General features: G+C 39.2%; 4 protein-coding genes across 7 annotated transcripts; all 4 read left to right on the top strand.

Annotated features, from left to right (window-relative positions):
* Window positions 1-277: 277 nt before the first annotated feature.
* On the top strand, window positions 278-2,873 carry zpcx (zona pellucida protein C). 2 transcript variants are annotated; one of them, XM_039785643.1, is made up of 9 exons: window positions 278-717; window positions 794-906; window positions 982-1,040; window positions 1,118-1,289; window positions 1,370-1,475; window positions 1,560-1,645; window positions 1,713-1,798; window positions 1,879-2,718; window positions 2,791-2,873. In XM_039785643.1, exons 1-8 carry the CDS (start codon window positions 283-285, stop codon window positions 2,640-2,642), a joined length of 1,821 nt encoding a protein of 606 aa, XP_039641577.1. In that variant the 5' UTR covers window positions 278-282; the 3' UTR covers window positions 2,643-2,718; window positions 2,791-2,873. The 2 variants fall into 2 exon arrangements, with proteins under 2 accessions (XP_039641577.1, XP_039641578.1); XM_039785644.1 differs by having other exon boundaries at window positions 2,795-2,869.
* A 6,109-nt stretch (window positions 2,874-8,982) lies between these two features.
* Window positions 8,983-17,099, top strand: pabpc4 (poly(A) binding protein, cytoplasmic 4 (inducible form)). Its single transcript, XM_039785641.1, has 15 exons — window positions 8,983-9,640; window positions 11,920-12,113; window positions 12,869-12,984; window positions 13,967-14,106; window positions 14,191-14,285; window positions 14,367-14,504; window positions 14,615-14,710; window positions 14,848-15,117; window positions 15,500-15,590; window positions 15,747-15,842; window positions 15,982-16,112; window positions 16,210-16,300; window positions 16,386-16,516; window positions 16,619-16,743; window positions 17,089-17,099. The coding sequence occupies exons 1-14, from the start codon at window positions 9,445-9,447 to the stop codon at window positions 16,718-16,720; spliced, it is 1,887 nt and encodes a 628-aa protein (XP_039641575.1). The 5' UTR covers window positions 8,983-9,444; the 3' UTR covers window positions 16,721-16,743; window positions 17,089-17,099.
* A 2,255-nt stretch (window positions 17,100-19,354) lies between these two features.
* Window positions 19,355-23,311, top strand: ppie (peptidylprolyl isomerase E (cyclophilin E)). The gene is made up of 10 exons (XM_039785640.1): window positions 19,355-19,474; window positions 19,961-20,059; window positions 20,182-20,225; window positions 20,825-20,851; window positions 21,001-21,082; window positions 21,171-21,274; window positions 21,364-21,487; window positions 21,707-21,892; window positions 22,019-22,161; window positions 23,091-23,311. The coding sequence occupies exons 1-10, from the start codon at window positions 19,444-19,446 to the stop codon at window positions 23,157-23,159; spliced, it is 909 nt and encodes a 302-aa protein (XP_039641574.1). The 5' UTR covers window positions 19,355-19,443; the 3' UTR covers window positions 23,160-23,311.
* A 518-nt stretch (window positions 23,312-23,829) lies between these two features.
* On the top strand, window positions 23,830-26,041 carry gjb10 (gap junction protein beta 10). 3 transcript variants are annotated; one of them, XM_039785639.1, is made up of 2 exons: window positions 23,830-24,019; window positions 24,511-26,041. In XM_039785639.1, the coding sequence occupies exon 2, from the start codon at window positions 24,543-24,545 to the stop codon at window positions 25,332-25,334; it is 792 nt and encodes a 263-aa protein (XP_039641573.1). In that variant the 5' UTR covers window positions 23,830-24,019; window positions 24,511-24,542; the 3' UTR covers window positions 25,335-26,041. The 3 variants fall into 3 exon arrangements, with proteins under 3 accessions (XP_039641573.1, XP_039641572.1, XP_039641571.1); XM_039785638.1 differs by having other exon boundaries at window positions 23,831-24,019; window positions 24,508-26,041; XM_039785637.1 differs by having other exon boundaries at window positions 23,831-24,019; window positions 24,440-26,041.
* Window positions 26,042-26,968: the final 927 nt, after the last annotated feature.

Raw genomic sequence — 26,968 nt, 5'->3', positions numbered from 1 at the left:
CATCTTTAGGCACAGTATAAGGATATCAAATTTAGATTTTTTTTAATTTATTTTTTTTAAATCATCCATGACTTAGTTTTTCTTTAGGTGAATTAGCTGTCTCACAATACAACACGCAAATAGTATAGAAGCATTACTGGCTGCACTGTGTCTCATCTGAATGCCTCATAATGGCCTGGCAGCCTCGTTAGCTGGATTGCCTGCACCTGTCCCTCCTGCCACTGCACCTTATTAATGACACACCTGGGGTGGGAGGGTAATCAGAGTGGTTGGCCCACTTTGATGTTTACACTGGGGACAATGAGAGAGATGGAGCTATTTCTTTGCCTTTTTTTTTTGGACATTGCTGCTCAATCTGTAATAAAAAAGCAGGATGCCCCAAATTTCCAAAATGTTCTGAGGTTTTTCAACAACATCAGGCCTTTTCTGTTTGAAAGAAATTTAGATTTCACTCCGTTCGACACCATCTTCAGCTCTTGGGGAACTGTGATCCCTGGCATTCACATGTTCTCTGAATTACTTCCCATCGTGATGGTTCCCAGAGTAGAGGTGTTTTGCGATGAATCTAAGATAACTCTGCTGGTTGATAAGAGATCCAATGATTTCATGCTAACTGGAGAGGAGCTACAGTTGGGTAATGGCTGCTTGAGCAACAAAGAGCTACCAAACCAATTTGTCTTCACTTACAGTTTGGATGAGTGTGGAACTACACCTGTGGTGAGTTGACCAAATTCTTTACTAGTTAGCCTACTTATTTGCACAGCTTTTTAAGGATTTTCTGATACTCTTACAGATGCAGAATGGCTTGGTAATGGTCACCAACTCTCTCCACTTGAATCTCAAAAAACCTTCCACCATCTGGTGGCAAACTCCTTCCACAGTGCACATATTTTGCTTACCAAAAAGGTACCTCGATTGAGTTATAGAATAATATAAGTGGTCCCAAATAATCATACTAAAGGAGACTGCATGTCTTTACAGGTCGTATTCAATGGCATTTCCTGAGAATGACCAGATCTTTAACATTGAAGCCATGAATCGTGAGTAATAAGAGTAAAAAATGCAATTAGGCTGGATTGTTTAATTTGTAGTAACACATGGTTTACTGTTCCTGCAGCATCTTGGACCAGCAGTGCAGAGTCTATTATCTATGAAAGAGGCCAGGTTGTCAACCTCCAGGTTTCCACCAAAAACAAGCCAGAGCAGCAGCTTTTCATTCAGTCCTGTTTTGTTTCGGCATCTCCTGAGCCTCAGACTAGACCCAAACATGCACTCATAATAAACAAAGGGTAAAGTAGCCAGTCAGGAATTGATTGTAGAGTTTGTCTATGCTGTTCTAATCACCTGTGATGCCGTTACACTCTGCCAGATGTACAGCCCAGTTGGATTCTTCTCATGCTGCCGTACAATTTGTGGCCTCCAACAGAGCGGATGTGGTTAATTTAGTTCTGAACACATCTTATCTCATTTCTGAGGTGGGTGGGTGTGTGTGGGTTTTTTTTGTCGTTTTGACATGTTTCTGCTGTTCAACTGTATAACCTGAACTCTCTCCTCTGAAGCTGTATATCCACTGTAGTGTCCTCATGTCAGACCAGGATGTCAGCTTTGGCTCTAAATCCTGCAACTATAACCCGATCCAGTCAAGGTATTTGTACATGCATGAAACTGTATTTTGAACTTTTTCATTACTCAATTGGATTTTTCTCTTTCAGATGGGAGGACCTAAGTGGAAATGTAGAGGTGTGCGGGTGCTGTAGCTCAAAGTGTAAAGGCCTGTCAGTCAGGCACATTCCGGAGGGTCAGTGCTTTGTGTTGTGAAAAGGTGCCACAATAAGTGGGACTTCTGGTCTCTAACTCTCACTAAATGTATCCTTTCAGATGCCAAGGCTACTGTCAGCACTGGCCCCTTTGTCATTGTGGATAATCATGTAGAGCCAAGTCCTGAGCCTTCTGAACCGCAAGAAACCTCCAGCGCTCCTGTTATGGACTCCATGCGGTCTCACGGTGCAGTCACTGAGAACAAAATTGTTTCTGGAACTTCTGCATTAAGACCCCCTCAGGGTGTGGTGGTGGTGAGTCAGGACCCAGGTGCCAGACTGACCCTTTGGCTACCTGGACAGCTGCAAGATCTTGAACACAGCAAGAATATCCGTTCTGAGTCTGAAGACAATTTGACACTTAAGTTGGAGGCAAGCGACACTGTAGCAAATGACCTTCATGAGCTGCGACTACTGGCAGATAAGGAGCCTCTTCTGAATACGCTCCTAAACGAGATGGAAGGTCAACGTGCAAATGAACAAGTAAGTGAAGGCCACATGTGGGATCTGAATCTTCTTACCCTGGTTGATGGATGGGCAATTCCTTCACAAATGGAAAAAGCAGCTTTTGCAGAGGAATCTCAAAGAAAAAAGCGTTTTGGAAGATCTGGAGGGTTTGACACAAAGTCTCCACAAGAGGTTGCCATCCCTCTGACAGATGAGATGGTTTATGTAGATGTCCTAAACCAGAATGACTATAACCAAATGAGACATGGGCAGCCAGATGCAGCTGTGATGCCCCAAGAAGCAAGTGATTCCCAACCAATAATTTGCTCAACTTCAGTTTTCCAAAAGCACGGATGGATCACACTCCCTGAGTTATGAGGAAGAAGTGATGAGACAACGAGGGAAACTGGAGCATAGACAGAGGGCTGCACTCAACTTTCTTGGATTTGTTGAGGTAGGCGAACTAATCTTGTAATGTATATCTTATGCATGTGACTGAGTAAACTTCTCAATCTTTTATCCTCAGGAAGATGGACAAAGCAGAATAATTGCATCTTCATAACTTCTATAAGGTAGCATACTTTAACTGAATAAATGTATTTGAACAAATATCCAGTGTTTGTTTCAATGTCATACCCAACTTTTGGGGTAAGCAGGAGGGTCCACCAAAAATGAGAACGAAGAAACGGGTCGGTGTTTCGTTTTTGGTTTCAAACTGAAAAACAAATATGAGCTCCCTTTTCTCGTTTTTCCAATGTCCATACAAATTAAAAAATTAACTGGAAAACTGCTCGTTTTTCAACTTTTTTTTTTTTTGTTATTCATTTTCCGTTTTAACCCAAGAGCGAGAATACGGGCTCATTATTATAATGTGCATAATCATTGGAAATCTGGAACACAGGTCTGGTTGTTTTGGTCTTACGTGTTAAGATCAAAGTTGACTAAAACAAATCTGCTCTGGACAGGAAGTAACATTAACGTGTCAAAATAAACGTATGAGAGGTGTAATAACAACCAGAAGAACAATGGGCCTCATTCACCAATATCTTAAGTTTTCTCTTAAATATGTTCTTAAGAAGGTTCCTAAGAAAAGTCTACGCCGGATTCATGACGTGTTCTTAAACAGCAGAATTGTTCGCACCTGTGTTCTTAGGATTGATGAATCCCACGTCTTCCTACCTGAAAGCGCGTGCCAGTTGTTCCGAATTGGCATAAGAAAACGCCCCGCAAATTCCCATATAAGGACATGACACTTCTGTGCACCTCCTGGGAGACAGGTTTTCGGAGATTGTCGGAGCCGCGGTGGAGGAAGTACTGAATCTCAGTACTTAAAAGTACAAATAACCAGAGACACTTTTACTTTAGTAAAAGTAGAAGGTGTCCACTACCACAAACAAGGCCTGGCTTTAAACAAAACAAAAAAAGTCCTATCCTAACCAGCATAAAACGGAAATGTGTTAGAATCGGAATGCGGTTGGTTTTATTCATGGGTGTATTTTATTTTCTTTAACCATGCAAGTAAGCAAATAAAGTGTGTGTGTGTGAAGCAGCGCAAATGGGGAGATGTGAAGAGGTCCAGCCAAATAAATAAGATATGAACGCGTCTTACGCAGCCTGGCAGAGGAGTAAACGACGCTGTGGAGATAAATTGATATAGCAACTTTGATTTTAAAAACGGGAGTAATAAAAACAAACTTTCACTTTTAGCGGTGGCTGTATTACCGAGGGTCAGCGGCGCTGCGCCCGGGCTCTGGAGCACCGGAGCCGGCTTGGATCAGCGGTGCCCCATATATACAGTATCTACGGCAACCAAACTTTACTGGTGAGACAAACGTGTGACGGTCAGTAAGACGTTTTGGCAGGGGGGAAAATGTAACGGAACATTGTAGAAATGTAGTGGAGTAGAAAGTTTAGATAATTGCTGCAAACTGTAACAAAGTAAAAGTCAAAAGTAGGCTATGCACTATTGAGTCTACTTAAGCAAAGTACAGATACGTGAAAAATTTACTTAAGTACAGTTAGGACGAATTTGTACTTTGTTACATTCTATCACTGCATGTTGGCCCTATACATAGCGATCAATCACCAAATAACGCAAGATTTAATTTTTAATTGCTGATGTAAATTGCAATGTTAGTTTTTTTTTTTTTTTGCATACTACATTTTCTTCAACAAATGATCAGAAATACATTACAGTACAATACTATCATTGTAAACGACTGTAGAATTAAATAAAATGCAGTAAGCAATCATTTGGAGCAAATTGTCATCACTCAAATGTGCGTAAGAGTGCTTTTCAGTGTTCGTAGATTTTGTTCTTAGCTAAGAACAAATCCAAGTTAAAACATTAGTGAATGCCAGAATCTTCGTAAAAAGTTCGTAAGAAGGGTTTAAGAACACATTTCTTCATAAGAACGGTTGGTGAATGAGGCCCAATGTACTTTAGCTTTTGCCTGTAGCTTGTCAGATTAAGCTACAGTTAATTATTTAGGGTTATATAAAGTATTTAATTGAGTAACATTCATTAATAGTCACAAAGAGTAAGAATGACTATTGTTAAATAGAAATAAGATTATCATTTTTAAATAAAATCTGCATTCCCCTAGCATTGTGTGGCATTGACTACTTTTACTCTAATCTTACATCAGCCAGTAAAAGGCAAAAAATATAACTGCTTTTTTTAAATTTCTCTGCAGAATATTGTATGTGACATGGTTGACCACATTAGTTGCCAATGAACATGTCGATGTGACGAAGAACATAAATTAACAAGTCCAAGTGTACTGGAGACTGTCATTCTGGTCTGGTCTCCTCAGGCCCTGCAGACTGGACCAGAGTTCATGGTGAGCATGGTAGACCTCCTCACTGCCGGGCCTGTGCCTGGATCACCCAGCTCGTTAGATGTTCACTGCTCATACTAAGCCCTTGAAACGGTAGTTGGCCAATATTCGATAATAAAATATAATACATGATAGGTATTGTGTTATTGAATAACAAGGAATGGTCAATGGTAAGCACTGTGGCCTTACAGCAAGCTACTGGGTTGGAACTCTGGTGGCCCGGGGCCTTTCTGCTTGGAGTTTGCATGTTTTTCCCGTGTCTGCGTGGGGTTTTCTCCAGGTGCTCCGGTTTCCCTCTCCCTTTTACTTAATCGTAAGTCACTTTGGATAAAAGCACCAGCTAAATGACATGTCGTTTAATGTAATGGAATGAAATGAACAAGTGAACTAAAGCACATATAAGACTTAGAACATAACACCGTAACAACATAAAACTCAAAGAACTAAATAACAAAAACTATGTGCTGCTGTGTGCATGTGTTGTAAATAAAATAATTGGTACCAGTCCTGACTTTGCAATGCATTATTTTTCTGATCAAGATACCTGACATCTCCTTGTAAGCAATATAAATATTTACTGCCATTGTATTGTTGGAGCAGCAGCAGATGGCACAGAATCATGCAAATGTTTAATGTTACAACCGAGATATCTCTCTCTCAGAACATACACTTTCACAAAGGCCAGTGCATGTTTATCATATATTGTATGATGCTGTGGACTCAAGTGGCAAATCTGAATCAGCAAAGTGGCCTACTGTAATATTCTAGACGTAAACCACATGTGTGGTCCAGTCTGCAGAGCCTGAGGAGACCAGGATGAGAGAAGCAACATGGCATCTTCCTCACTAATATGATGAGAAGTTTGCAATGTGGCCCAGTTGTACCTGCAGGAGTTCTTCATCACACTCAAATTACAGTTTTTTACAATCACTAATTTCAGAACCTTGATGTCATTTTTCAAAACTCTAGACACAAACCTCACAACCAATGATCAAAATACACATTTTTTCAAAACTCTAACACTTGTTTCAATTGCTTGGATACAATACACATACACCTAAGATCATTTGTTCATTTAACAAAGATCATCTGTTCAATATGACACAACATCAAAGTACTACTATTTCAAAAAGCAATTCACACATTACATTTCAGATGATTGTCTATTCATTTCATTACAATCATATCCTATCTACATCTACTACAACTATCAATCGATATAACTACTCAAAATGATAAGTAACTGTTGCATTACTCTTAATGCATAGTTGTATGGAAACAGACAATATTCCATGTTTAGATTATGAAAGTTTCAAGATAAGATTTATTGTCACCAATTAGCTTGGAGCATGAACCAATTAGTCTACATGATCTATGGATGTAATATTTCATCATCATTCTTTACTGTAATGTATTACTGTATGGTCCCATGTACCATCTTTGAGACTATTTACAGTATTGACAGCACTGCACTGTATGCATGCAGGCCCTTGGAATTGCTTGTCCAATTCTGTCAACTCGATATACTTTATATATAAATATACTGTATATATACATATACACTCGTACCACATTGTTCGCCATGCCCGAAGGTTTTTTCCAAGATGTTTGGCTAATTGCAATGTAGATGAGAACCTGTGGCCAAATCCACAAGACAGAGTTGATGAAGATGTAGAAGTACAGTAATCACTTATTTGTTTTGCTTTTTACAGTACAAGCAAGTTGAGGAACACTGCATTTGATGTTTTACAGTGCTGTCTTTTCTTTTTTGTAGTTAGTAAAAAACTGTATTTTGCTTTGATTCAAATAAACCTATGTTGTGATACTGTATTGTTTTTCAGGTTTTGTTCAATGATTCCACTGTGTCTGTAGTATTCTCTCTACTACAGCAGTACTTTTATAGAGATGTATTTACATCTAGTACCATAATAAAACATGGATCACCTATTTTGTACTACAATATTTAATGATTGTATGAACGATGACACAGTGAAACTATGGGTAGCTTGTGTGTGGGTGATCTAAAGTAACGTTTCAATGGTATTTCACAATCAATTAGTTTTTTGAACCAATGATTGTGAAAGTGCAAGATTTCTTTAAAGATATGAATGCACAATGCAATGTTTTGAACATTGGACAGCCTGTGTTACAAGTGATGACCATTGTGTGTTTTGTGTCTAGAGTTTTGAAAAATGACATCAAGGTTCTGAAATTAGTAGCAAAGTGATTGTAAAAAAACTGTAATGGCAGTTAAGTTGGTCAACCATGTCACATGAATATTCTGCAGAGTTGCAATAAAAAGAAGCTTTTTCATTTAAGTGGTCAAGTGGTTTAGCCCTTGTGTTGTCTTATAAATTGGGTCATTATAAATGTTATTGGCATAACTAAATTGACCATTTCATAAAGCATGAAGTAATTTATCACTCAATTCTGGGTTACCCCTTTTATCCAACTTCATTCCACTCATTAGTTTTACACTTATTTTTTGCATTCATGGTCAACAGACCTCATTTACATGAATTATACCTAATTTCTAAGTAAAATGAGGATATACGATTAGTAGTTTTGGATTATAACAGACTGGTATATTCAATTCACTTTTATTTATAGTATCAAATCATAACAAGAGTTATCTCAGGACACTTTACAGATAGAGTAGGTCTAGACCACACTCTATAATTTACAACGACCCAACAATTGTGTGTGTGTGTGTCTGTCTGTGTCTTTCTGTCTGTCTGTGTATGTGTGTGCTTATGTGTGTGTGTGTCCTGTGTGTGTGTGTGTGTGTGTGTGTGTGTGTGTGTGTGTGTGTGTGTGTGTGTGTGTGTGTGTGCATGCACATACTTGTAAATATATCTTCTGTAAAGCTCAATAGTGCCTTATTGCACTACCAGGTCAAAATTTGCCCGGGAAGACCATAACTACTATAAAATTGAATAAAACACCCAAAATGTTATGAAAGTTGTGAATATTAATTTACTTGCGAAGAGCATTGGAACAATGCATGTTATTTGTGGTTAATTTGGTTGAATGAAACCCACATTTCTTATAAGAAACTTAGAAAACACAACACATTTAACCCGAAGACAACACAAGTGTTAGATGCCTTTTTACTGGCTCGTCTAAGATTAGAGTAGGCCTAACTAGTCAATAACTGCCACACATAGGCTAATAATAGATGAATGCAGATTTCATGTGATTTTAAAATTATTATTTAAAAATTAAATACTTTATATAACCCTAAATAGCTAACTTTAGCCTAATCTGACAAGCTACAGGCAAACAATGTATTCATAAAGTGCCTCGTTCTTCTGGCAGTTATTACAGCTCTCATACTTTTATTTTGACACGTTAATGTTACTTCCTGTCCAGAGCGGATTTGTTTTAGTCAACTTTGATCTTAACACATAAGACCAAAATAACATTATAAACGGGACCTGTGTTCCATCAGATTTTCAATGATTATGCACATTATAAAAATGAGCCCGTATTCTCGCTCTTGGGTTAAAACGGAAAAATGAATAACAAAAAAACAACAGTTAATTTTTAATTTGGACATTGGAAAAACGACAAAACGGAGCTCATATTTTTTTTTAAATCATATTTTCGACCCGTTTTTTCGTTTTTTCATTTTTGGTTTAAAACGAAAAACGGATTATAGCCTACTTTAGTACCCTGACCCATAGGCTTGTGTGACGCCTTTTGTATTCTCACCCAGATGTCGCTGTGGGGAGCTGGGCTCTGTAGTTGGGACAGTACTGTGCTCTCTCTCTTTTACACCGCATGCGCAGAAATTCCTTTTTTCTTTCCCATGTTATGACCCTGGCCACTATTTCCTCCGCACTCTGCCACTCTCTATAAAGTGCCCACGCTTTTCCTCACGCAGTCTCTTTGCCCGGCCACAAAGCAACCGTGAGTGTCTAACTCACTGTTCTTAAAACTTAAAATAAAAATAAAATAAAAAATATAAAATCCACAAAATCTTAAAAACAAGTACTACTGTAATACCTAAAGAAATACAAACGTTAAAAAAAAAGCAAAACTAATTTACAAAAATACAGAAACAAGAGGCCGGCTTTACCCGAAGTTGGCTTATAAAGGAAGAAATACTTCAGAAGAGGTCTTTTTTTTTATATATATATATATATATCGTAATTTTTGGTTTGACATTTTCTCAAGCTGAACCAGAGCCAGCTGTCTCTTATGCTATTAGTTGGGGAGAACTGAAGCGCAATTCGGACCCGGAATACAGCTCGTACGAGCATTTTTTCTGGCCTTTTTAATTTTTTAAATTTTTTTAAGGATAGCCTTTCATTCATTTCTATTGCGAAGTCCGAGATATGAACACAGCGACGGCGGGGAGTTATCCGATGGCTTCTCTCTACGTTGGCGACCTGCACCCCGATATCACGGAGGCTATGCTGTATGAGAAATTCAGCCCAGCCGGACCTGTGCTCTCTATTCGGGTATGCCGAGATATGATCACCCGGCGGTCCCTCGGATATGCTTATGTGAACTTCTCTCAACCTGCTGACGGTAAGAAAAGAAACTTGAGAAGTGATCACTGTGCAGTTTGATCATGTTACTTGCATGCAGCTTTAAGATGCAACAGAAATCATGCATCCTTAAAATATTGACAATGTCACCATATGTTTTCAATGTCAGTCCTACAACTGTCTGCATAACCAAATGCAAAATCGGAACACGATGCAATACAAAGCACTGGACTTTAACTGAATTATAAAGTGACATGTTTGCAGTCTATATAAGACAACCAGTTCCTCAGACTCATTTTGACCCATATAAGCATGCCCCAGTTGTTGTTACAAAATCACTACCAGAGTTAAAGCCCTCACAAACGTGCAGTCTGACCTGTGCTTAAATAATTTTCAATTTTTAATCATTTAGGTAAAACTCATTTTAGCAGATCTCACTTATTCTGCCCAAATGACCCATTTCTGCTCCTATTTAAAGGGCTGTAGAGTGAAACTATTCCCATTGCCCTCTGCTGGTATATGTTCACTGAAAGCAAGAGAAGGGACAAGCACAGCTGAACAATAACCCCTGCACTGCCTTCTAGACATGTCTTATGTGCATTGTCTGGTACATGCATTAATATCAAATACTTGATCCGGTTTCGGTTCAGATTTAATCCCAATTTATTTTTTAACTCGTCGAGGATTATCCGTATCAATAGTTGGTTTATGTGTAATATATTAACTACTTAAACTGGTATCAAATCATTGAGCAATAATAGCAGGTGTTGTGGTTGTCTTTGGAGGCCTGGTGATACATTGTGTGGACTTCTTTGCCTCGTGTATCAACGTTAAACACCTGTCACAATTTATCTGTGCTGGAGTCGCTTACCAAAAGCTCGAGTAACGATAGGTTACAACTGGCTCACTTTCAGGAAGGTGGTATTGGTCACTTGAGTAAATGTAAGAAGACCCACAAGCGAGAACACAATTTGTTATTGGAAGTGTAGAAATGGGGGGAGGTAGCTGTTGGGTATTTAAATGGAGTCCTACCATGTGCCTGTGGGGCAATAGCTTGCTGCTTGTTATTATAACTAGTTAGTGCATTTGATATCATGCGGAGTAAGCCAATAGTCAAGGTTGGTCTGTATGTGTAAACACAAGACCTAGTGTTGCTCATCTGAGCTTTCTTTTTGAGTCTCTCTTCCCCATCAATGGTAGAGAATGCTCTACTCACACTCCAAGCCAGCACATACCTCCCAGGACCCCTCTCTAAATATAGAACATCTTTTTGAGCAGCCCAAAATTTGCCTGGCTGCAATACTTTAAGTTCTTAACATGACATAATTGGTTAAAAAGTAAATCAACCCTGTCAACATTTCACCACACTATTTCACTACCATTCTAAATAACATCACTTACAGATACAGATAATTATGTATTACATGGATCACTCTGGCCTTTTTAAAACTATCCATTCCCACTCTGAATCTTCCAGAAGACCACATGTTTGACAACAGTCACACACCTTCTCTGAACACACGGGCTGTGAAGTACAATTGCAAGCTAAACTGCTGATGCCAGCAGACGCAAAGCAGCTCCGTTTTGTTTACCAGACACTTTTAGCTGGGAAGCCTGGCCTGTGTGTGTCTGTTACTGTAGAGTGACTGAACAAAAGGATGTTTTGGTATGTGCGCCAACATGGACATCAGAGCCTATATGAGAGTTAAATCAATAGACGTAGAGAAAGAAATGGTATAAATTGAACCCTAATGATTAAACTGGCATAATGATTTGAGCAAATTAAAGCTATAACATCTTAACACCACAATTTCAGCCCAGTTTTTGTTATCTGAGGGCCTGCTGCACTGCTGCAACTGGCCTAGGTGGGACATGGCCCAGCAGCATGTGGTGAGTTAGAGAAGGGGAATGTGCTCCCAGCTTGCCCACTGCAGCTGCCCCTCACACTTGTCCCAGCTGCTCATCAGCCACATGGTCTACTGCAGTATCTCAACCATGTTATATGTGCCTTGTTAATGGGCTGGCGGCTGAAATTCTCCATTGTAGCACAAACTGCACAGGAGGGCAAAACGACTAATACACTTTACTGTAACTTCATGTTATTTCTCTTGGATGTTATGCTGTGGTTGTGGTTTAAAGGGATAGCTGCATTATAACAACAGTTACTGGAATAGAATAGAACTTCCTTGTGTGAAAGCACTACAGTCCATGTATTGACCATGATAGATGAAAGAAGGATATGTAGCATACATAGTAGTGACTGATATAGTTTGAGATTAATGACATTTCCCTCCATCTCTCTGCAATTCCTCCTTCCAGCTGAGAGAGCCCTGGACACCATGAACTTTGACGTGGTAAAAGGGAAGCCAATCAGAATCATGTGGTCCCAAAGAGACCCCTCTCTCAGGAAGTCTGGAGTGGGCAACGTGTTCATCAAGAACCTTGACAAGTCCATTGACAACAAAGCCCTGTACGATACCTTCTCTGCCTTTGGCAACATCCTCTCCTGCAAGGTACAATTGTCATAAATATGACTGAGGGACTTTAAAACGGGAAGATGTTTCTTTTATGCTGTATATATTCCCACTTTTGGAAACACTGTTCCTGCTTGAAGATTTCACAGAAATTATGCTTAAATTAGATTATAAATTGGAATAAAATTCTAATGCACTTAAAACATTCTCATGTAAACTCATACGCCATCTCTCCTAGTTCCAACTAAACCCTAGTCACATTGTAGCAATACTGCCACATTTTGGGAAATGCATTTATTCGCTTTCTTTCAGAAAGTTAGATGAGAAGAACGACAGCACTTATGTCCGACAGTGGAATATGAAGCTATAGCCAGCAGCTGGTTAGTTTACTTTAGAATAAAGACTGGAAACAGCTAGCCTGGCTTGGTCCAAAGGTAACAAAACACATCTACAGTCTAAAGCTCACTAATGAACAGTTATGTATAGCTTATTGAAGTGACATCTGAATTGTAAAACCACAAAGTAATGCTTTTACACTTTGCTTTTGTATGGATTAAACAAACAAGAGTAAACATGTTAATTTGGACAGAATGAGGCTAACTGGCTGCAGCTTCATATTTAGACGAGAGATTTGAGATTTGATTTGATCTTCTCGTCTAACTCTCAGCAAGGGCGCGAATAAGCGTATTTCCCAAGATCTTAAACTTCTGTTTTTGAGTGAAGAAACTGCGTGCATGTGTAGTGATGCCTCTCTACCGTAAGCGTATTTACCTGTAAGTCTTCCTCTGCTCCAGGTGGTGTGTGATGAAAATGGCTCAAAGGGCTACGCTTTTGTCCACTTTGAGACCCAGGATGCTGCTGATCGTGCCATCGAGAAGATGAACGGCATGCTTCTGAATGACCGCAAGGTGTGAGTGTCTGATCATTTAGGAACTGGGGACAAAGGGGCATTCATTGTTGGTAGTGTTTTGAAAAGACTGTTGAAGAATTTAGCATGAACTTAAAAATGATTTAGATAGTACTTAACTATCATGATATTGAAAGCGCAGTACTTACTGAGCTTATGGTGAATATGGTAATAGCTTATATGTATCAGACGGTGTTATACTGTGTGTATCAACCTGACTTGTGTTGAGTGAACTGACTTTTCGTGTGCTTTTCAATTGGTGAGTTTGTGTGTGAATAATCTGACTAATAAGCCCATCTCTCTCTACCGCAAGTATGAAGATAACCTCTGAACTGATAGATAACAAACTAAAAACTCGTACTTACTCTTGTCTTTCCTACCAGACGCGTATTCTTTTGCCTCATTTGTCCACCCGCTGGTCACCCGTCTTGGAGTGTTTGTATGTGTGTGTGTATGACCACGCTTGTGTGTTTTAGTGATGGATCGAATGCAGGAATGCAATACTGGATGGCAGAAGGGGAGAGGTCATCATAGCAAGGTATATAAGATCATTTGGTCCTCAGCTTTCCTTTGTACTGTGAGACTCTGTTCCTCCATCCCTCTCCGTCCACCTCCTCATCAAGTTTTGGACCAAGAATTAGGATGGTTGTCACTGTGATGTCTAGCATGCCAACGTATCTGCCTGCCCCTGGTGTTATTAACAGCAGTTGGATGTTTTTTTATTGGTTACCCCAGGAATGATGAGTCACTTGATGAAATGTAGCTATGAATTTGTTTTGTGGATGTTGTAACTGTTTGTTTTTTGTAAAAGAATGTGCTCTCTTTTATTTATCGTGCTTGCGTGATCAGGGCGTCCTCTACCGGATTCAAGAGTGTTTTTAGATCGGCAAAAGGAAGTCAAAAGAGATGGATCCTGGTTTGTTTTCTCACTTCTGCCAGGACTGTTTTACAAGAGTGTGTTTCGCTGCCCTCCCTCTATCTTCAGGTTTGTGGGACGTTTCAAATCTCGCAAGGAACGGGAAGCTGAACTTGGTGCTAAAGCCAAGGAGTTTACCAATGTCTACATCAAGAACTTTGGGGATGATATGAACGATGAGCAGCTGAAGGAGGTTTTCGACAGATACGGTAAAATGGGACTATATTCACGGGTATAAATCCAAACTTTGATGTGGTCCGACAGCCACTTATCTGACCTTTTAACCTCTGCAGGTAAAACACTCAGCGTGAAGGTGATGACAGACCCCACCGGCAAATCCAGAGGCTTTGGGTTTGTTAGTTACGAGAAACATGAGGACGCTAACAAGGTACTTTGGCCTCATGAAAATGTACTAAGTGATTAGTCTGTATTGGTAATTCTTCTCTGATAATAATAATTTCGTTCAAAGGCTGTCGAAGAGGTAAATGGCACCGAACTCAACGGCAAGACTGTGTTTGTGGGCCGGGCCCAGAAGAAGATGGAACGGCAGGCGGAGCTGAAGAGGAAGTTTGAGCTGCTGAAACAAGAGAGGATCAGTCGTTATCAGGTCTGTAGAGACTATGCCCTTAATTTAATCAAATCAATCTTAAATTTGAACCCATGACTGTCAAAGAAGCTATTACATATGTATCATTACATTCTCTCTTTTGGTTTCAGGGTGTTAATCTTTATATTAAAAACCTGGATGACACCATAGACGATGAGAAACTGCGTAAGGAGTTCTCTCCATTCGGGTCGATTACAAGTGCAAAGGTGAGAACAATCAAACAGATGTTGCAATGCATCACCAGTAGAGAACAGATAATGCATCACTGCAATATGAATATAGCAACAGTGTTGACAATATTGTGTATTTGAAGTTATCCAAACACAATCTGTCTCTATATTAGGTGATGCTAGAGGAGGGTCGCTCCAAGGGCTTCGGCTTTGTCTGCTTCTCCTCCCCCGAAGAAGCCACCAAGGCCGTGACTGAGATGAATGGACGCATCGTTGGCTCCAAACCCCTCTATGTGGCTCTCGCTCAGCGTAAAGAGGAGCGCAAAGCCCACCTCACCAACCAGTACATGCAGCGTATTGCTGGCATGAGGGCCATGCCGGCTAACGCCATCATTAATCAGTTCCAGCCCACCAGTGGCTACTTCATGCCAGCTGTGCCACAGGTGAGAGAATCAAAGTCTGAGACGATAGTATGTATTAAAGTGGCTATGATATTTAATATTAAAAATGGATGACTGTGTGTCGCTCCTAGTACAAAGCCACGGATAATTATCTGCTGACTCTACAGTTCCTCTCAGCTCTTTGAAGCTTAGCTTCTTAGGTTTTGGAAAAGCTCTAAAATGAACATACTTTATTCAAATTTAGAATGTCAAAGCTATGATGATTCAACTCCAAGTGAAGTTTTTGAACTGCATTTCAGGCAAACTTTTCTTTACATTCTATTTCTGTAAAATGCCACCAATTAAAAAGGCATTTACATCAGTTTCAGGAGGGTGTGACTTTAATGCCATACATCTATAAATGTCACTTACTTGTATACACCAGGCCCAGAATAGGACTACATACTATGCACCCAATCAGCTGGCCCAAATGCGACCCAACCCCCGATGGCAGCAACAAGGTGGCAGAGGTCAAGGTGATTATGTGGCACTATATGATAGATGATCTTTAATACACTTTCAGTTACCTAATGTAAATAGTTAACTGCAATGGACCTTTTTAAATATATACATTTTCAGTGAAGTTTTGTATTGCATCCCATTGTTTTAGTCTCTGCTTCTAACACTCCCAGGTGGTTTCCAAGGGATACCCAGCTCGCTGCGTCAGCCAGGACCACGCGCCAACCTGAGACACATGAGTCCTGGTGGCGGCACACAGGGCCCACGAGGTGTGTTCACTAATGACAATTGACCAAAATGATCACCTTCAGCTCATTGGCTCTGGCTTAAGCATTTTATTGATCTTACATAAACAGTAGAGGTTGTCAAGACACTGAATTCTGCTCCATTTTGCCTCCTCTCTGCTAGCCTCTGGCCAGGCCATGGCTCCTCGTCCCTCAATGGGAGTCTCCGGCCCCCGTGCCATGCCTCCTTACAAATATGCCACTGGTGTCCGTAATCCCAACCCCCAGGTTGTGCAACCTATTGCCTTGCAGCAGGTATGGGCAAAAGACCAGTCACGTCATCTTGTGTTACTGTCATATAAAGCCCCCAAACCTACATATCCTTTCTATTTTCCTTATCTATCCTTTCTAGGCTCAGCCAGCTGTGCACGTTCAGGGTCAGGAGCCTCTCACGGCATCCATGCTGGCTGCTGCGCCCCCTCAGGAGCAGAAACAGATGCTAGGTATGAATCCTGTATCATAATGAATGAACTGTAATGCCTTTAAGTTTTTATTACATTGATTTATTCTCAATTTATTTCCAAATAGGTGAGCGTCTTTTCCCACTGATTCAGTCCATGCATGCCAACCTGGCAGGAAAGATCACTGGCATGCTGCTGGAGATTGACAACTCTGAACTGCTGCATATGTTGGAATCTCATGAATCTCTACGCTCAAAGGTACTTCGCTACCTCTCTCTCTCTGCCATATTATCATACTGAAATGTCAGTTATCCTCAGAACACACTGTGTCATTGTTTGTCTGATGTTATGTATGTACAGGTGGAAGAAGCCGTCGCCGTGCTACAAGCCCACCAGGCAAAGAAAGATGCCACGCAGAAAGTGGGCAGCATGGCTACTACTGCTGCTGCTGCCCCATCCTGAAGACTGCGTCCTGTATTGAATTGGTATGATAATACATTATCAGTCAAGCTATTCATACAAAATTAAGTATAATAAGCATAATACGTTTTGTGGTAGTTATAAAAAAGTAATTGTGTTGTTTCAAAAAGGAAAGAGGGGAGGGGGGGGGCCCCCCCCAACCCCCAACACCAACCCCCCCCCCCAGGAAAAAAAAAAAAAAAAAAAAAAAAAAAAAAAAAATTTTATTTTTTTTTAAAAAAAAATATTTTTTATTTTTTTTTTTTTTTTAAATTTTTAAAAAACAAACAAAAAAAAAAAAAAAAAAAAATATTTTTTGGAAAGGCGTTTTTTTTTTTGGGAAAGGGGGAAAACCTTTTTCCAGAAAAAAGGAAAATGAGCCTTGTTCTTTTTCTTTGCTTGGAGGTTTTGATTTGAAATGATGGACTCCTCCATCCTATGTTATCATGGGTGCGTGGTATTCTCAATAAAGGTATGATATATCAAGTTGACCACTGTTGTGTAATGTTAATGCTTACTTATAACCAATTTAATTCAGTTTCAGTTGTGTATCTGACAAACTTACCTGTCAGTAGTGCACAGAGAAGAACAGAGTAAACAGCAGAATAGACAGGGCACTGCAGGGGTAGCAAAAAAAAATGCATTTCCTGCAAAGAATGCTTGTGAATGTTGAAAAGCTAAATTGCTAAAGCTAAACTGGATTGCTGGCATAATTGAGTAAGGTGAAAAAGTGAGAATAGTTCCGTAAATATGACTTGAATAAACATGGAAAGCAGCTGAAACCGTATAAATGGCTGAAAAAGTGGGAAAGGGATGAAGGATGCAAAATAAAGAGTAAAATTATAGGGTTTCAAATGTTTTGCCTTATCTGTGCCACTATTTCTTTACTGCAGTAGTTTACAAAAGAGTAATAGTATAGTATGTCGAAAAAATTTATAAAGTAATAGTATAAAAAAATTATTTAAAAAGTCATGTCAAAAAAGTGGGAACAATGTCATATGTCGAAAAAATCTATAAAAAGTCTTAGTATAGTATGTTCAAAAAACTGATAAAGTCATAGTATGTTGAAAAATTAGACAAAAATGTCATAGTGTATGTCAAAAGTAATAGTATATTATGTCAAAAAAAAGTGATAGCATAGTATGTCGAAAACGTCATAGGATAGTATGTTGAGAAAAGAGATAAAAAGGTGATAGTATTTCCAAAAAATAGTATAGTATGTCGAAAAAAGTCATACTATAGCATGTCAAAAAAGTTATGGTATGTCGAAAAAAGTGAAAAAGTCATAGTATAGAAAGTGATCAAAAAGTAGTAGTATAGTCGAAAAAAGTGATCAAAAAGTAATGTTGAAAAAGTAATAGTATAGTATGTCGAAAAAAGTGAAAAAAAGTCACAGTATAGTATGTCAAAAAAAGTGGTAAAAATGTCTAGTATAGTAAGTCTAAAACGTCGTATATATTGTGTCGAAAAACAAGATAAAAAAGTCATAATATAGCATGTTGAAAAAGTAATGGTATAGTATGTCGATAAAAAGGAAAAAAAAAGTCACAGTACAGTATGTCAATGAGATGAGTATGAGATTGGAGCACTCAACCTTGTGGCTACCAATCATACTCTTATCAACCTAAGCTATCTGACCAGACACAAAGTTTCTATTTTAGTGAACCAGTCATAGTATAGTATGTTGATGAAATTAATAAAAAAAGTCATAGTATAATATGTCGAAAAAGTCATAGTAGAGTATGTAAAAAAAGTAATAAAGTAATAGTATAGCATGTTGAAAAAAAATATAAAAAAAATCATATGATAGTATGTCGAAAAGTGCATTTATCTCTTCAAAAGAACTGGTTGGGGAAGAGACTGACAGGATCACAACTTTGCTCTTCATCTTTCCTGTAAAGCAGGTCTTGAAACTAATTGCATCCCATAAGACTTGATCTCTCAACCTTCTGTTTTCCAATGATTGTCCTATCACCCTAAGCTATCTAACCTGACACACAAGTTCATGTTTTTGTCACATTTTTCTCTTAAACTAAGTATATTAACCCAGAAAACTTAGTGAAACATATAAGAGGAAAACTTAGTTTTTGAACTATATGTCAAAAAAATGATAAAAAGTCATTGCATAGTATGTCAAAAAAAGTGGTAAAAAAAGTCATAGTAGAGTATGTCGAAATAAGTCATAGTGTAGCATGTCGAAAAAAATGGTAAAAAAGTCATAGTATAGTATGATGAAAAAAAGGGATTCAAAAGTCATAGTATAGCATGACGAAAAAAGTCATAGTATATGTCGAAAATAAGTTATAAGAATGTCATAGCATAGTATGCCGAAAAAGTATGTAAAAAAAAATAGTCATAGTATAGTATGTCGAAAAAAGTCACAGTATAGTATGTTGAAAAAAGTGGGAAAAAAGTCATAGTAGCCTATAGCCTACGTCAAAAATAGTCATAAAAAAGTAATAGTATGTCAAAGAAAGTCTGAAAGAACATGCAACTCCACACAAAAAGTGTAAGTCACACAATACACACCTATAAACGCAGAAAAAGCACTCAATTTAAACAGTGTTAAACGTTTAATATTATAGTATGTATAAAAAAGTGAAATTAAAGTGATTACAGCTTCCTCCGACAGGTGTCGCCAGAGGAAATGTGGTCGGGAGGCGGGCTTCAGCCTCATTGCACCAATGACAAGCTGAGGGGGTCAAAGTTGAAGGGTTAAATCCAATATGGCGGCTAACAAACGAGTGTTGTATGTTGGTAAGTGTGTTACTTTTTATTTTATTTTTAAATACATTAAAGGTATATTGTTTCAGTATATCTAGCTAGCGTTTTAAGGACATTGCTTTATAAATAATTAAATTAGACACAACTACATATGTATAGCGTGCACATATTATGTAGCTAAAAGCCGGTAACTCATGAGAGCGTCACCTCAACATGGCAACTTCGTTGTTTGTAAACGTTGCACAGATTACCAGCCGCTATGAGTAAAGTCCGTCGTGTCAAATGAACTCTGAATACATGGAATAAAATAATGAAACAAAAAGCTTTATCCTCAGGGAACTCAGGACTCCAGTGGTTGTTATTGTTTCTTGAACGTAGCACGTAAACCTGCTACGTTATCCTCTCCTCTAAATATCGTTACAGACACATATTTTCTTCATTGTCAAATTTAAATATTAAGCGACATCTCAATAACGTACTGTTCATAAGCTCAGTCTCAGTACGGTGTGTTTCTGTCAGGTGGCCTGGCAGAGGAGGTGGACGAGAAGGTGTTACATGCAGCTTTTATTCCGTTTGGAGACATCACTGACATCCAGATACCATTAGACTATGAAACAGGTAAGATCAGAAGTTTAATTGCTGTTAACTGTGATAGTAACTGCACTGTTTCTATGTAACATTTTATCACTGTGAGTATGATAAATATTAAGATGTATTCATGTTTTATGTTCTGTTTTCAGAAAAGCACAGAGGATTTGCGTTCATTGAGTTTGAACTGGGAGAGGTATGTACTGGTTACAGACAGTGCTGAAATACACACTAAAGACTGCAATATTGTGATATTAACCCAATAAAGACAATACTCTGTATGGGAATCTTCATGCATTAATATTTCAAATTAATGAACATGAATAAGGTTATAGTCAGAGTAAGCCTAATTCAGGGTGTATAGTTGCATTATTGAGAGAGATGTTGAACATACCTTAACTGAGCTACACTATCTATGTTTTAAGTGAATTTTGCAACACAGTTATCAATCTGCTTGCTGATGGAATCTACTTTTATGTACAGCCATAAAACATAAAAATGCACTTATTGTGTACCATAATAGCAACACAAGAGAAAGATTCTGTTTGATGTGTAAGAGAAGTGATTTACAGTTATTAATATGGCTGTTCTCTAGCATGTGAATAGGGATTGAATACATTTATCGGCATCCTTTATACACAGTTTCATTGCAATGCTGTCTTATTTAGAAAAGGTCTATGGTAGCATGACTAGTGAATTCAGTGTGAACATGGATGGTAATTGGCACATAGTTGGGACTTTGATGGTAAATGTTTCTGTGCTCATAATCTGTTTATGGCCTTTTGTCTTATGTAGGATGCTGCAGCAGCTATTGATAACATGGTAAGTGGATCACATTGCTCCACATTAATGTCAATGAAGTTTTATTCCTTTTTCTGAGACCTAGCTGTTGTGAGTTTACCCCCCAAAAAAAGTAAAAAAAATGAGTTTACGGTTTTAATATTGATGTTTTTGTTCTCTTTTCCTGCTAGAATGAGTCTGAGCTTTTTGGACGGACAATCAGGGTCAACACCGCCAAGCCCATGAGAATCAAGGAAGGTTCTTCTCGACCAGGTGATTGATAAAAACCTGTTTATAGAAGCCTTTGCCTGGACAGTAGTTTAAAGCCTTGGTTCGGATTTTAACTCTGCTTTTCCGTCAGTGTGGTCGGACGATGACTGGCTGAAGAAGTTCTCAGGAAAGACCACAGAGGAGGCTGAGGGGGAAGCAGCAGCTGGAGAGACAACCAACACAGCAACAGAGGAGGTGAGATGGCTTTCTCTCTAAAGTGCATTGGTGACTCTGACTCTTAAACTATGTCAAGATAGTGACCGAAGTATGATTTGTTTTTGCAGGCTGAGCCCCCGGCTAAAAAGGGAAGAGTTAACCCTCAGGTCTACATGGACATCAAGATTGGAAACAAGGCAGCAGGGAGACTACGCTTCCTCCTTCGGGCTGACATCGTTCCCATGACAGCAGGTGTGTGTGCTTGTAGGGCTTTCTCCATCACATCTTTGTCAAAAATATATACTGTAGCTGCACAATGTTTGGGTTGCTTGCATACATAATTGACACTAAAATGAATTCTACAGGAGTAAAACAAAACCACAAGTGCTTAAGTATATCTCCCCTTTAAAAAAACCTAAATATTCAGTTGGCATATAGTAACACCAACATCTTTTCTTAAATCCTATATAGAGAATTTCCGCTGCCTGTGCACACATGAGAAAGGATTTGGCTTTAAGGGCAGCAGCTTTCATCGCATCATCCCTCAGTTTATGTGCCAAGGAGGTGACTTCACCAACCACAACGGCACCGGTGGTAAATCTATCTACGGCCGAAAGTTTGATGATGAAAACTTTGTCCTCAAGCACACCGCGCCAGGTGAGGAATTTCGCAAGGAGCTCATGGAGTGTGTGTTGGTAGTCTCTAGGTGAATGAGCATCATGGTTTACGTTTACTAGCAGTTCCCGTGGATAACTGGCCAAACCTTATCTCTCATGCTCACAGGGCAGCTCTCCATGGCCAACTCCGGGCCAAACACTAATGGCTCTCAGTTCTTCATCACCAATGACAAAACAGACTGGCTGGATGGCAAACATGTGGTGTTTGGAGATCTGGTGGAGGGTATGGATGTGCTCCGTGCAATGGAGGTAAGGGATAAAAGGGTCTACTGAGACCGCAATCTATTGGTGGGGAGAGTGGGCAACGTAAAACATTTCGCCGTTTCATCACTAGAAATGCAACTGTAGCAAGCATCTCACTATCACTAACGTTATCCACATTCATATTTAGACACAACAAATGATATATCCAGCTACAAAAAAAGCCTGAAAGTCAGAAGTTAGAGCGAAAGTACAAAAAGTCGTTCCTCGTCTCATTGGTGTAAACTGGCAGGTTTCAGAGCGACGTCTTCGCAAATATTTGCAAGTTTCAACTCTTCTCGTCGCAAATCTTTGATCTAAACTGGGGCTCTGAACGCCTCTGCGGAGATTTGACTGTGAGATTAGCAGTCGAATCATTCTTCTTTGATTGAAGCATCGAATATTCGACTGTTCAAGGTCACTCCTATCTATATCTATATATCTATATATATATATATATATATATATATATATATATATATATATATATATATATACTGTTGCATGTTTCAATTTCACCGTGAAATAAAGGGTTAATTCAGTGATAATAAAAGCGTAAAATCACTCACAGCAAAAAAGCACTGTCATAACAAACCTCAGTTATTACCCGATTTGGTCTTTGTACATCACTATTTCCTTCTCACTTTAATTCTTCTCACAGCAGAAACCCAAATTAGCAAACATTTGAAAATTGGCACAAGAATCTGCTGGTTTACCAAATGCTATGATTGATTTTTAGGGATTATGCAAAATTAATCATGATTTAATCTAGATTATAATTGTATCCATAAAGGTGGAACTCAAACATCTATCTGGGCTTAATGCTCTATTGATATTAGTTGGTCATATTATAATAAAAGCTTGCAAAAGTTTAAGACAATCATGCTGAATTTTGGCAAGTAATTGCTGTATCTTTTAAATGTGTTTTCTTTCTTCAGGCTCAGGGAAATAAAGACGGCAAGACGAAGCAGAAAGTCATCATCTCTGACTGTGGAGAATATGTGTGAACGAAAAAGAATTGTGCTTGTATGTGTATGTACCATATGTGTCTATGGAGGCAGTGAATGTCGGAGAGTGTGTTCATGGTCTTTTGTACTTTGAGCCCATGTCATCTGCCATGTAAATATTTCAATAAACTTGTTTTTGTTTTATAAAGAAACCACTGCTTGATGTCTATAACATTCTTAAATGTCACATTGATCAGCCGGTTGTTGGCTTATCCCTTTATAGCTGCATAACTACCTATTTATTGCACATATTTTCTTAATTATTTTGAACTTTTTTAGTAACATGCTAAGTCAATGTTAAAAAAAAATGTAAAAAATAAAATCTGAGTTTGTGTCAAATTGGTACACTAAACAAATAAAGCATGTTAAAATATGTATAATAATGGCACAGAGATTAGGGAGAATTATGACTAGAAAAGTCATAAAAAAAACACGTCCAGACACTCAAGGTTGTTTACAAAAAGTGATCAAAGACCTTTAATTAACAGGGCAAGACATTAAAAATAAACCAACGCGTATCGACTTGAGCCTTCCTCAGGGTCTATGAATGGGTTTCATGTAAAAAAAATGAAATTATCAAGTGCAGGGAGCCTGATTGACCACGTTACATAATATCTATAACTGATCCAAACTTCAATAAATCGAATACTTAACGCCGCCCTTTCTCTTAAATTGGAGAAACGAGTATTTAGTGCCGTGGAGCGGCCACACCTGAGCAGGTTGAGCCGAGAGGAGACATGGCAGGCCAACAACTCCACCCCCTCCTCTCCCGTCCTGTTGAGAAATCTGCTGAGGTTCTCATCGGTGAGGTTCATCCAAAGCACGCTCCGACACTGATCCGCAACAACTGCTTTTAAACTGTAAGTAATACAATCGATATATAAAGTACTGAATAATAACACGAACTTGTTCGGATTCCGCTGATTTAGTAGGTTTTAGATGTGTATATTTGGGATACGCGCAATTGCGCATGGAATGTACAAACTTGAAAGAGTTGACCGTAGTCGTTGGGAAGTGAATGGCTGACTGAATACGAGTTCTCGGACTGTGTCTCACTATAGCGACGAATTAAAAGGTTTCTGATAGGATAATGATAACGTCTCTTGTTAAATACAAGTTTTAGGGAGCATTTATGTCTTTACTTTGGCTCTTTTTCTTTTTTTTTTTTAAAACAGAATTTACGTTCAAGATAAACACGTGAATGTATATGTTAATAACCCAGTTCCACCTCGGGTTGTTTCTTCTATATCTGTGAAATGACTGTTTTCTTTTTGTCTCAGGCTGTTGGATACCTGAGTTGTGTCTGTGCCATTTTCAGCTGAATAAAGCTTCCCCTGTCTTCCATCAGCAGGAAGAGAAGACAGGCTGTGGACAAACCTCGTCATGAACTGGGCATTCCTCCAGGGCCTCCTCAGTGGGGTGAACAAGTACTCCACAGCTTTTGGCCGAGTGTGGCTCTCTATTGTTTTCCTCTTCAGGGTCATGGTGTTTGTGGTGGCAGCGGAGAAAGTATGGGGCGACGAACAGAAAGACTTCAAATGCAACACGGCTCAACCCGGGTGCCACAATGTCTGCTATGACCACTTCTTCCCCGTCTCCCATGTCCGGCTGTGGGCCCTGCAGCTCATCTTTGTCACCTGCCCCTCTCTCCTGGTGGTGATGCATGTAGCCTACAGGGACGACAGGGAAAGGAAACACCGGCTTAAGTATGGCGAGAACTGTGACCGTCTCTACGCGAACACGGGCAAGAAGCGCGGAGGCCTGTGGTGGACCTATGTCCTCACATTGGTCTTTAAAATAGCTGTGGACGCCACCTTCGTCTACCTTGTGTACCACATCTACGAAGGCTACGACTTCCCCTCGCTCATCAAGTGTGAACAGGAGCCATGTCCCAACAAGGTGGACTGCTTCATCGCTCGGCCCACTGAGAAACGAATCTTCACCATCTTCATGGTGGTCACCAGCCTGGCATGCATCGTCCTCTCTATTTTCGAAATCGTCTACCTGGTTGGTAAAAAATGCCGTGAATGCGTCATCTCGTCACGCAACTCTCGCCGCAGCACGACCAACAGGATGTACAGTGGAAGCAACCTGATGGAGTCAGACACTCTAAAGGTGCCTGGCAAAACCAGCCCTGAAACGCCTGCTCCTTCATACAGCCTTGCTATATCTTGAGATACTGAGAATAAAGACAAAGACTTAATGAAAAACTGTCTTTGGAAAGGAAATATGCTTTTCCTCCTGCTACAAGCGCTCCCTTAAAAGCAGACATTTGTGTGTTCAGAGATTGAACTACGATGGAGGTAGTTCTTTACCGTTTTTGTGTCCACTGTCAGAAAACTTGAAATTCCGGACCACAAGACATATGTCATTGATCTGGAATGCGGTCACTGTTGTGGTTTTCAGTCAGAGTATTCAAAGATATATATTTTTAACAGATGGAGTTCTACAGCCCTTGCAAAGAAAATCAAGTCTGTGTAATTTAGATTTAGCCTTGAGACCGATTACATGAGTCACTTCATGGTTTGGAGATGGTTTTTCACAAACACATGTGGTTTGCTGTGTAAAGTTTTCCTTCTACTCGGTGCCAAACCCACAGAATGTTTAGTTCAAGCTGTACTGCGTCTTCTACCTTCCATTACATGTTCATATTTTTGTGGATACTGTACTTTATGTAATTTATCAACATGTTTGAAAGATTGTGCTGTTGTGCGTGTTATTGTTCTGACCTGTTTAAACTGCTTCCTGTACACAAGCAGTAGATAGCAATGAAGTCAAAATGCAGTGTTGTGAACACAGCTGGCAATAATATCAGGATGTGCATATTTCACAGTCTTAAGTGTTAATAATATTTTTCATTAAATAAAATATTTTTATGTTTAGAAAATGTGTTGGTTTTTTTTTCTCCATAAGATGAAGAAAGAGACAAGTTAGAGAGGTCCATACACAGTACTGCATTCAATTCATAACAAGTAGTGTAACAGTCTTAGCATAGGAAATATACTAAATGTAAACCAGCCAGGACTTGTGTCAGTTGATTGACTTTCGTACTTCTACTTTTTCCATGAGTTTCATAAAGTCCTCCCTCCCCATGCCACACATATTGCTCTGTTGCTAGGAGCAGCGCCTCATTGTTTATGTAGATTGGTACGTTGACGAGGGCAGAGGAGGAGTCTCCCTCTCAGTTCAAATGATCTGTGCAGACGGATGTGGACCCACCCAGGGCAGGAATTTGCCTCTGAACGGATGTTTTCATTATTTGCATTGCAACGTGCGATAAGAGTGATGTAGCGAGAAAAAAAACACCTTTTTCTGCTCTCTCCTTCTGTTATTGAGCCAGTCAGAGATTTTGAGTTTGCTCTGCTGAGGTTTTGAGATATCTGTCTCTGAAACTTGTGCTGCCACCTAACAGAATAAATATAGCTTGTGCTGCTCAGAGCAATAAGGACTGACATTTTAAAAAGTCAAACAGTAAAGTGTTTTTCCATCACTGTTAACAGATTTCATTGGAACAATTAATATCTATTTCAGTAGACGGTAGTTCCGATGAACTTTATTACAAAAGAGGTCTGTGGAATATCATGTTAGCTGTGGCACTGTTTTCGAGAAAGACAAGCTGCGGCTGCTAGAATGTCGTTTTTCACCTCTATTGGGGTGCCATTCAGAAATGTAACAGATGGATATCTGAATCCAGAAGGAGGAACCTTTTTGTGGGTGATTTGAGACTCAAGAGAATGTCATGGTCAACCCATCCATATAATATCCAAGTACACAGTAGGGATGAAATGTTTCTTTCTCTGGGGCCAGTG

The sequence above is a fragment of the Perca fluviatilis genome, chromosome 20, assembly GCF_010015445.1.
Source record: "Perca fluviatilis chromosome 20, GENO_Pfluv_1.0, whole genome shotgun sequence".
Taxonomy (NCBI): Eukaryota; Metazoa; Chordata; class Actinopteri; order Perciformes; family Percidae; genus Perca; species Perca fluviatilis.
The sequence above is the reverse complement of the archived record's forward strand: the minus strand, read 5'-3'. Positions and strand labels throughout refer to the sequence as shown.

Coding starts and splice junctions, on each gene's coding strand:
- zpcx (XM_039785643.1), top strand. CDS start 283: ATGTTTACACTGGGGACAATGAGAGAGATGGAGCTATTTCTTTGCCTT. Junction 1,041..1,117: donor TAACATTGAAGCCATGAATC/GTGAGTAATAAG, acceptor CTGTTCCTGCAG/CATCTTGGACCAGCAGTGCA. Junction 1,799..1,878: donor AGTCAGGCACATTCCGGAGG/GTCAGTGCTTTG, acceptor GTATCCTTTCAG/ATGCCAAGGCTACTGTCAGC.
- pabpc4 (XM_039785641.1), top strand. CDS start 9,445: ATGAACACAGCGACGGCGGGGAGTTATCCGATGGCTTCTCTCTACGTT. Junction 15,591..15,746: donor ACAAGGTGGCAGAGGTCAAG/GTGATTATGTGG, acceptor TAACACTCCCAG/GTGGTTTCCAAGGGATACCC. Junction 16,113..16,209: donor AACCTATTGCCTTGCAGCAG/GTATGGGCAAAA, acceptor TATCCTTTCTAG/GCTCAGCCAGCTGTGCACGT.
- ppie (XM_039785640.1), top strand. CDS start 19,444: ATGGCGGCTAACAAACGAGTGTTGTATGTTG. Junction 19,475..19,960: donor CAAACGAGTGTTGTATGTTG/GTAAGTGTGTTA, acceptor TGTTTCTGTCAG/GTGGCCTGGCAGAGGAGGTG. Junction 21,083..21,170: donor GGAAGGTTCTTCTCGACCAG/GTGATTGATAAA, acceptor CTTTTCCGTCAG/TGTGGTCGGACGATGACTGG.
- gjb10 (XM_039785639.1), top strand. CDS start 24,543: ATGAACTGGGCATTCCTCCAGGGCCTCCTCAGTGGGGTGAACAAGTAC.